General features: G+C 33.0%; 1 protein-coding gene across 21 annotated transcripts in view; it reads right to left on the bottom strand.

Moving 5' to 3' along the window:
- Window positions 1-10000, bottom strand: part of LOC113808841 (1-phosphatidylinositol 4,5-bisphosphate phosphodiesterase delta-4) — a 98066-nt gene that overhangs the window by 9503 nt on the left and 78563 nt on the right. For 10 of the 21 annotated variants that reach the window (XM_070142313.1, XM_070142316.1, XM_070142299.1 and 7 more), the window contains 12 exons: window positions 8544-8642; window positions 7412-7592; window positions 6664-6793; window positions 6359-6474; window positions 5823-5983; window positions 5543-5663; window positions 4870-4955; window positions 4448-4657; window positions 3926-4024; window positions 3419-3454; window positions 2245-2336; window positions 1514-1615 (listed from right to left, as the gene is read on the bottom strand). In XM_070142313.1, the coding sequence (XP_069998414.1) occupies window positions 1514-1615; window positions 2245-2336; window positions 3419-3454; window positions 3926-4024; window positions 4448-4657; window positions 4870-4955; window positions 5543-5663; window positions 5823-5983; window positions 6359-6474; window positions 6664-6793; window positions 7412-7592; window positions 8544-8642 (1433 nt within the window). Of the gene's footprint in view, window positions 1-1513; window positions 1616-1933; window positions 1955-2244; window positions 2337-3418; window positions 3455-3925; window positions 4025-4447; window positions 4658-4869; window positions 4956-5542; window positions 5664-5822; window positions 5984-6358; window positions 6475-6663; window positions 6794-7411; window positions 7593-8543; window positions 8643-10000 lie in introns of all 21 variants that reach the window. The other 11 variants (XM_070142302.1, XM_070142309.1, XM_070142310.1 and 8 more) reach the window with 5 other exon arrangements.

Raw genomic sequence — 10000 nt, 5'->3', positions numbered from 1 at the left:
TACGCAGCCAGAATAATGATTACAGAAAAAAATGCAGCTTCACAAGTTTGCACAAATGCTACTACTTGAAAAACAGCTTGCTTGGTTTGCTTGTTGAAGGTTCCATTTGCAATTCAAAATCATACATAATCCTGAAGTAGTACAAAGCCTCCCTGTATTTTTCTGATATCACATCTATCTCTATTGCTTCACTAGGATGTCCAGACTAACACACAGAGTTCATATGAAATTGCTTTTTGAACTAATTAAACACTTTCAAAAATCTGCCATGAACTTGCACTAAGAAAAAAACCTGCATAAAGGTCATTCTCATTAATTCTGACAAAAACTAAATAAAAGAATTACCTTCAGTCAATCTCATTTTCTTAACTTTTCTAATAGAAGTGAAAACACTAATATACATATTGTATAAGGAAATACAGTAAGAATTTTGACCCTTAAAAAAAAAATAGTAAAATATATATTTTGTAACAATCATTAATCACGTTAAAATCCTCATCAAATGTAATACAAATTTCCTATTCAAGTATAAAGCCATCTATAGATATAATAACTTGCCCATCCAAGAAAACATATGACAAACCTGTCCTTAAAATCACTAAATATTATTTCTATTATGCAAGAAAACCATATTCAGTAAGCTCAAATAACCTTACATGGAATTAGACTTGTATTTGTTCATGAAACAGAAAAATAATGGGCATGTTTGAATTGATTCCTGACATTTTCTTTATATGTTTTCTCTCCTTTCTTGTTGCTTTCTGTAAAATTGTTGCATATAATTTTAACACTTTTCTGTTATTAGTGTTCTAATATCAGAATAATCATAATGTTAACATAAATAATATGAATTAAGTGTGTCTGTATTTATCTAATATAAGAAGAATGTCATTTTTTTTCAAATTCAATTGGAAGGCATACATGTAAATCAACAACTTATAAAACAAATAATCAAACTCCTTATGATACTGTGCAACAAGCTCCACTACAAGTACAGTAACTGAAAACTACACCACAGCATCAACATTATACAAAACAATTTCATTTCCTTTGAAAAACTTACCCATCCATCCTGAATGTAAGTTACAAAAACAGAAATATAGTGACTTCAATAAAACAAAATATGGATGACAAAGATAATAAACAAAAGGTAACATCCTACAGACTAAGGAACATGTCTACGCTTAATGTCCACATCACATGTTACGAAAGTAGAAAGAGCAACCCATGCTCTTTGGCAATTAAGAGACTAGAAACAAAGAAGGAAAACAGAGGAAGAAGATGGATCATGCCACACACAAATCAATGTTGTCATATCCCACATAATTTTTTTTTTTGTTTTGTTTTCTAAATTTCCAACTGCAATTCCAGAATCCAAATGAAAAATGATGAGAAGAGAAAAAAGGTTTGGATAAACTATACTAGTGACTCATCCAAGCAAGCAGGTAAAAAGAAAAAGAAAACTTGAATCATAAAACACGCCAATTCGCAAGGATGGGCAGATCTGTACTACCTGTGGCTGAGACATCCTGCGCTTCTTTGTGGAACTTTGTTTTCGCTTCTTAGAGCTCTTGAAAGAGCGGTAGAGAGTCAAAAGGTGAGGAGTGAAGAAATCCTAGTTGAGTAATAGGAAAAAAAAAAAAGACAAAGCTTTTACAGTGTGGATGGACAATTTGTAGCCGCATAAACACATTAACTACTGGAGCTTGAGGTCTGGAGTCTGCTAAACTATTCATACAAGCAGTCTACACATCTGATGGAAATACAAAGTATTGGAATCCTGTGTGTTAGTACGAGCAGCCATAAACTCCTCGATGGATGAAAAATGCCAAATGAGAAAAGCAAAATGTGTGCGCAGAGGCCATCTACAAAATGCATTGGGGGCTACATCCAAAGCTTATGTACATGGGATAATATACTCATTAATGTATACCTGGTAATAGTAGCATGCCAGCTAGAGAAATAAATGACAAATCTCAGTTAGATTTCAATTATCCTTCTTACTTTAAAGTCTTTCTGATAACGAGTGTGGAACCTTTGATGAGAAAAAAAATATGAAATATATAACTTTTGTTGCACCATCTGTTAATACAATACCTATCTATAAATCCAATTATCTTATATTTTATCAATTCCTTTGTATCTTTCTAAAAATATGATAAGTATTTAATCTACACAGAAAGTTGTAATTCCCATAGTAAACAGTATAAGTTCCTTCAAATGGCTGAAAGAAAATGGTCTCACCTTCTTTGACTGTGCTGCCCCATCATCACTGTCTATGTAGTCAATGCTGTCCTGGTCATCATCATCTTCATCATCATCCTCCACTTCTGAGCCTGTGGTATAAAACAATAGTTGGTTATACATTTGCATATGTACATGAACTACAAGCATACATTCACACACATACATGCATATCATATACAGCTATATCTAAGTATCTATCTGTATGTTTATAAAGACACACACACACACACACACACACACACACACACACACACACACACATATGCACGCACGCATGCACACATGCATGCACGCACCCACACACATATTCTTTCTTTTTTTTCCTTCATTCATTTTTTGGATGCATAGTCTTTATCCTATTTATCATTCAAAATGTTTGCTTTTCTTCCTGGGAAAAAAGAATATAAGTGTTCCTGAAACATGCATTCTAAAAAGAGAAAGAAAGAAAGAGAGAAAAGATAAACCAAATAAATGAAACATTGACATAAATACATAAATCTTGGGAAAAAAAAGTAAGGGCCAAACTTTTCATTATTGCAGGCAAATACTCAACCGCAAAAATATTTGAAAATGCAATTCTACAACTAACTACAGAGAAACAATGCCTGGACTATCTAAGTGACTATCAACATTTCCAGTGAAAGAATAAGAAACTATAGCAAAAACTATATCAATGATATCAAAGAGACTAAAAATCATACAGTTTATCATTCACGTTAGACAAGTATTTCAATAATTATTTCTCAAAATGTAACAAGCATCCTTCATTTTCATGTCAACTCAATCAATAAACAGCAATTTTAAATGATAATGTCTATCTTCTGTGAAAAAATACACATCAACCCTAAGATTATAATCTAAATTGCCAAGTCAGACTTTCTAGTCTTGAGGAAAGATGTTCCACAACACTTAATTCATACCTCAGATAAGATGCCATGCGAGAAAAATCAGAAGGAAAAAAATTACTGAAAACCAAATAATGCACATAACAATGTTCCTAAACTAACTTGGGTATCTGACCAAAAAGATGCATAATTGAGAGGGTCAAATATTTGTCAAAATGCAAACATAAAACAGGGGGTAAAACAAGACAGACTTAATACACTGTATCCCAAATTTCATGTCATAACCAGGGCTCATGTCCATGCACGTACGCTAGGCCACGACTCACTGTACAGCAAATGATCTGTTTGTTCATCAGGAGTCTCTGGTGTTTGAGGTAATAGCAAGATAAATGAAAGAGGAATTATGGCCAAGCATTAAAAAATTACGTAATTTTTCAGTGATTTAATCTGAATTTTTATATATGTACACACCTGGTTAAACTCAATTGACAACTATCATCATTACAACTAGTTATATGGAAAGGAGGTTGAAACATGGTTGGACTCCAAATTATTCAAAGTGTATCCTGTGAACCCACCAAAAAAGAAAAAAAATCATATACACATTTTCTTTCACTTTTGCACTTTGGTACTATCCTGAAAAAATTCACTTAAATAGTAGGGAAAAATAATTTTCCACAAAATACAGGAAATTTATTTATGGAAAAAAGGAGAGTCATATTTGGATAAAAAGACATGTTGAAAAGTAATCACTCTTCTTCATATAATGTACTTTACACTATGAGCCAGTTATAATCAAGACTGTTATATTAAACACTAGTCTTGCTACACACCTTTTGGTTTCTTGGCACGGACAATAATTTTGTTCTTGAGAGCTTCCGGTGAGGGTATAACAGTAATGTCGTCTGGGACTGGATCCGTTGCCAGCATATCTTTAAAGGTTTTCATATAAAAAAATATATATATCACCAACATAAACAAATAAGTAACTGCTTCAGTAGCCTTACATGTTAAATTTATATATATTCATGTTAGGTTCAGCATCAAAGAGAAATATATCAGTATACCATTTGATACTCCTAAAAAGCCCATGAGTATAATAAATGAATCAGAAATGAATAAAACTTAGTTGTCATATGAGAAATAATAAAAACAAGTTTAAAAAACTATTCCTCAAAGTTACATAACAATAATTCTGTCAGACCACTACTGTAATATATCACAAAGCTACATGTTACATTTGACACTGGACCTTATCATCACATCAAAATGAGTATCAAAATATTAGAATGTCAGCAACCTTCATCATTTGGGCCTCTTATTTCAAATATGTCAATAAGAACTTTCAACTTTACCTCCCAGAATATCCTTCATAAGCTTCACCATTGTCCTTTGCTGATCCAGACTGAGATGGTTCTCTATTGAGAGAATGACGGGGTAGGGTGATGCCTCAAATGCATACAATTTAATGCCGTCTCTGAGAACATCGGCCAAGGTGATCTTTGAAGTTAGAGTGTGGCCATGGTAGATAATTGGTTCTCCATCATCTCCATCCCAGAGGTCCACTGCATGATCATTATACATATTAAAATATATAACTTTCAATCATCAAAAGCTTGTCATTTAGAAATGTGATAGCAAGATATGCAGCTATTACATTATGCAGAAGAAGGACATGTACCACATGTACCCTCATTATGCTTGAAAAGAAAAAGCAGAAAAAAGAGAGGAAACAAAAGGAAGAAAGAGAAAAAAAGAAAGAGATAAGAGTACTCACACTCAAGCAGCCTACAGCCTCGTTTCAATGCACTAATGTACCCTTCAACACTGCTTTCTCCAGCCAGCTGATGCCCTGTCAGGTACCTGTAATGAAAACAGAGATCTAATGATGTTCAGAGCATCAAATTAACCACTTACATCTGTATGATGTGATGGTTATGTCATGAAAAAATCTGGCTAAGGGTCAGGTGATATGAATATGCAGTAAAAACTTTGGCTGGGGATAATGGTGACGGGAATAAGCTACCATGAGAATTTTGGTTGGGGTCACAGGAAAGACTTGCCGAGAGTATACAAAGCTACTAGAGGGTGATTAGAACTTAGTGGACATTTAGGAAGGGGCTTTAACATTATTTTCATTAGTAAATGAGTGTGAAATGCACCATCCATGAGCCATGACTGGAAGAGTGCCTGCTGCAGAGAGGACATTATCTCCATAGTCAGGATCCTATTCCTGCTTGCCATAAATGGCAACACAGGGTTTATTACTGAAGGTTGACACAAATAACAAAATCTTACTTATTTTTATTATACAGAGTTATAGAATACCTAAAGAGATGATATGGAGTCTGTTCAAGGAAAACAGACAAATACAGATGTGTACCTATCAAGGTGTACTAGCTCATATTTCAGAAAGCTAAAAACTATCAACATTACAGAATAGCACTCACGTGTTGTGTGATGAGTCAATGAAATAATGTGACAATGGCTGATTCATGTCTTGATGAATTTCATTCTGGTGGTTGCAGTTGAACACATCAAACATGTCCGAAAGCAGTAAGTGATAGAAACCTGAGTGGATAGAGGAAGGAAAAAAAAATTAATTTCTAGGCATCTCCTAGACAATCCTTCATACTGAATATCCAGTCATCTTGCAGTATTATACCTTAGGGTTAAAATATTACTAAAGTAATTTCCAGCTGATCAAACTAAAGAGGAAATGATCTTTACCATCCTGAGTCATGTAGCCTTGGTCCTTAAGGTTACTAATTTCAAATTCATTCATAAGCTTGGTAGCCTGACTATGATCATAGTCTGTAAGACCCTGCTCTTTGTGAAGGAAGGCACATAGTTGGTCTGCACTCATTAACCCTGTCTTCTCACTACAATACCTGCAAATAGAAAAAAAATATATATACACATACACAACAGACTGCTTAGAGTACCAAAAAAAAACATGATATATCTGTAAACTTTATCATAAAAGGTAAACATTTTACTTTTGTCTATAATAAATGAAAAGTCATAATCTTTCAAACCCTTTATAAAAGCATTGAAAATGGCTGACTAAGGCTATGTCTTCCATATCTATATGGTGATCATCTGGTAAATAAACCACTGAAGCTTAATTTCATGGAGGAATTTTATCTTATGGAGGAATTATCGGGACAAAAGAAATACTGGTGTCATTCAAATCTTTAAAATTGTGCCAATACTAAAGAAATACTGGTGTCATTAAAAAAATTGCACTATCTCTCCACACTTACTTCTTGTATAGTTTTTCAACCTCTGGCATTTTCAGTAGAGCATGATAAAAGGCCACAAATTCCTCAACCTCTAATACCTGCTCTCCATCTCTCTTCTGCTTGCTTGTGTTTGCTTGCTATAGAAAAAAAGGCCAAAATATATCATTAAAAAAAGAAAACTTAATATGTTCTCCACTGTAAAAGATTACAAGAATCGCTTAATTTTCTATATTTGAAAGGTGTAACCAAAGCAAAGTTGTTGATATAAACTTACATTCTGGGTCTCTTATTTCTAAACACAAAGTGCATACAAATTTAATACTTACATTGAAAAGTTTCTTGGCATGAATCTTGTCCATTTTAATATTTAGCTGCTTCAAGAGAGCACAACATTCACTAAAATTAAGTGATCCATTATTGTCTTTATCAGCCTCCTCGAACTGCTTCCTTAGCCATCTGTGAGTGGAATGATATTGTTAAACAAATAATAAGTAACATTTTAAACTAATAATATGTAACATTTTAAAATGCAAAAAGAAGAAGAAGAAAAAAATAATAAAATAAACCACTGTTGCTAGGTATATATACTCTTGACTGTAGTTTTCTTCTGTGAATTTTGTTTGCACACTGATGGCCCCAGAAGTGCTCAATCACCATGGAACCAATTAGTAAGCGATTGGGCGTGATTTCTCCTTTTCTTGAGTTTTCAGGATATTTTTTTCTAATTCTATATTGATGCTGTTATTATCATCAAATAACATTATGATTACCATAATGCTATCAACAATGTTAACCAATAAAAATGAGATTCTTTCCAAAAATCAAAGAAACTGGGTAGACTGGTGAGACAGATAGAGCTAACAATTGGGTCCTTGATGATTAAGCACTTGATGAAGAAGAAGAAGAAGAAGAAGGAAGAAAAAAAAAAAAGGAATTGAGTTGAACTAATATGGCATTTACTCTTGCCAACCTGTAAAGAGCCAAAATAGTTTGGTGTATCATTATCATCCAACTATAAAGAAAAGGATACTAATAACAAAGATCACATATAAACATGGAGTTTGAGTTACTCACACATCATACTGCTTCTCTTCGTGTAACGCTTTGACTGACTGAACGAGGTGTGACAGCCCAGTCACCCAGGCATCCCTCTCTTCTTCTGTTGATGCAACTAAGTCCAACACGTCTCTGCCTCCCTGGCCATGAATAATGGAGAAGCACTTGTTCTCTTCCAGGACAGGCTCATCACCTGCACCTAATGGATATAAAATGAGACCTTAAATTCCTTTCAATATATACTGGATATTTTGAAAATACAGAAAATGTTTGAAGCAAAATAAAGGCAAAGTCAATAATTGCATCTTGGTATGAATGCAAAACCACTCTAAGATCTCTCATTATAAATTACAAAAACTAGGATCAGTTTGTGGTTTCCATTTATACATCCTCACTCTAATATAAATTTCTCCATCAACGAGCTCCGCCCTACTGCCTCAGACTCATCACTTGAACCACTTAAAATTTTATTGTTCTCCTTAACCTTCTCTAATCCCACACTTTCCCATTATATGACATTTCATACTTGAGACTATGAGAATATTACTTTAATTTCCTTGTCTTTCCCATCAGATTTCATTAACAGTTTTTATTTACAAACAAATTTATTATTCATTTTCCTTCTAGAAGCAATATAAAAAATCTGCAACCACAAACTTTTACAATTATAAACAAGACCACAATCTGAATAGCTCTTTTAATATCTTAATATCATACACCATATAAAATATCCCTATATAGTAAATACAACAAAATTCTATAAATGAGAAATTTTTGAATTAGAATGTCAAAAGGAAATCTGACAAACATATTTGATATGAATTCTTAAATAGTCTCATATGAGGCATCCCAAAGTAATATTGTAACTATCAATATTGGCTGATATAGAGGAACATATTCTCCACTGTTCTTTGAGGATGCTGGGCTTGACCACATTAAATCTTGGCTAAAATCTAAAATCTATTATGTGCTCTTAGTTTCACTTTCAATTCTTAAAAAAAAGAAAAGGATTTTAAGACTTGTATTAAACATTTTCTCTAAATGTTAGATTTGGAAAATTTGTCAGTTTACTTCCAAATGCCACATATGAGGTTTACATCACACTTGAATATTGACAAAGTTATAAGGACAACTCTGCTTTGCAGTTTACCTCCACCCTTCTCCTTCAGCTTCTCTGTGTGAGAGCTTACTTTATTGAAGGTGTCTGTTTTCCATCCTTCTCTAATTTCCGTGATTTCTACAAGTGGCACTGTAAAAACAAAGATAGAAATTATCAGTTTATGGTCTAAAATAAGTTCATACATGTGTAATTCTAAATAATTTACAAATATATTCTTTATTTTGATTTGTTTACTTAATAAATTTGATTATCATTTAGATCTAGGTAAATCATGCCTAAACAACACAAGTCAAACCTTAATAATCACTTAAATTTAACTAGATATATTTTCCAATAAAACTCAATCTTCCTACAAGTATATGGGTTTGAAAAATGCACAGCATCAATCTAACTCTTCCATTAGATATTCTGAAGAACTAACACAAAAAATGAGAACCTACCAGCATAAAAACTAACTTAAAACATACATGCCTACAGTAAGAAATAAAGGAGCATATTTGCCCTTCTATAAACTGGTGCTCTGCACTCTTTACACAGGAAGGGAAATGTGAACAATTCCTAATACCTATTAACAGTCAATACATACACTACATTTGTAAAACAACTCTGAGCAAAGTGCAGAAGCGGATATAGTGTTATGGCAAAGGCAACATGAATGAATATCAATCTCACAACAACCTGCTTCCCTGCTCATGCTGCTGCAATAGTGAGTGGCTTCTGACAGACCAAGTTATCATTGATTAGTACTCTTCAATCTTTAACTTAAATCATTCACTTTATGTAATGAGCTTTTAATCCTCAATGAATATCTTAAAAATATACAATATATGGCATCCTTTATCTATTTAGTTTATATATTACATATACAATATAAAAAGACACTTTCAGGAACTGCACTTCTGGAGAGAGTTGCCAAATCAATTGCTCTGCGCATATTCTCTAAGGAGGACCTTTCCCAAGAGCATGTTAGTCTATGAAGAGAAAAGCAATGTATTCTGTGTCACATCTGCATGTATACAGCTATATATGTACATATGTTATTGTTACATTGCATACAATATATCCTCACTTATATAAATCCTTTATAAGTTGGTTTCACTTCAATGAAGTGGAAATTAGTAAAGTTATCAGCTATTTACCATTGAAGAACAAGTATTATTGAATGAAAAAATTATGTATGTTAGTGTAATACCATAAAAATGTATGAAAAAATACATACAATAGTGAATGACCACAACCACAGTATGAAAGGAATTACAAATTATAATGTTTATGTTGGACTGTCAGATGATAGTACCAAAATGGTTTTAGTTGCTTTTATTGTTAAATGAGGACTATAGTTTGACTTGAAACATTAGGATCTATTTTTCCTTTCTTATTATGACTGTGCATGAGCATTTGTGTGTGGGGGAGGGGTCTACACATGTGGGGAGACAAGTACTAATCTGGGTACATACATTTAAGAGTTTATGAATTTGTATTTACAT

Source organism: Penaeus vannamei, chromosome 29 (genome assembly GCF_042767895.1).
Source record: "Penaeus vannamei isolate JL-2024 chromosome 29, ASM4276789v1, whole genome shotgun sequence".
In the NCBI taxonomy this organism is placed as follows: Eukaryota; Metazoa; Arthropoda; class Malacostraca; order Decapoda; family Penaeidae; genus Penaeus; species Penaeus vannamei.
Note: the sequence above shows the minus strand (reverse complement) of the source record. Positions and strands in the feature narration are given on the sequence as shown.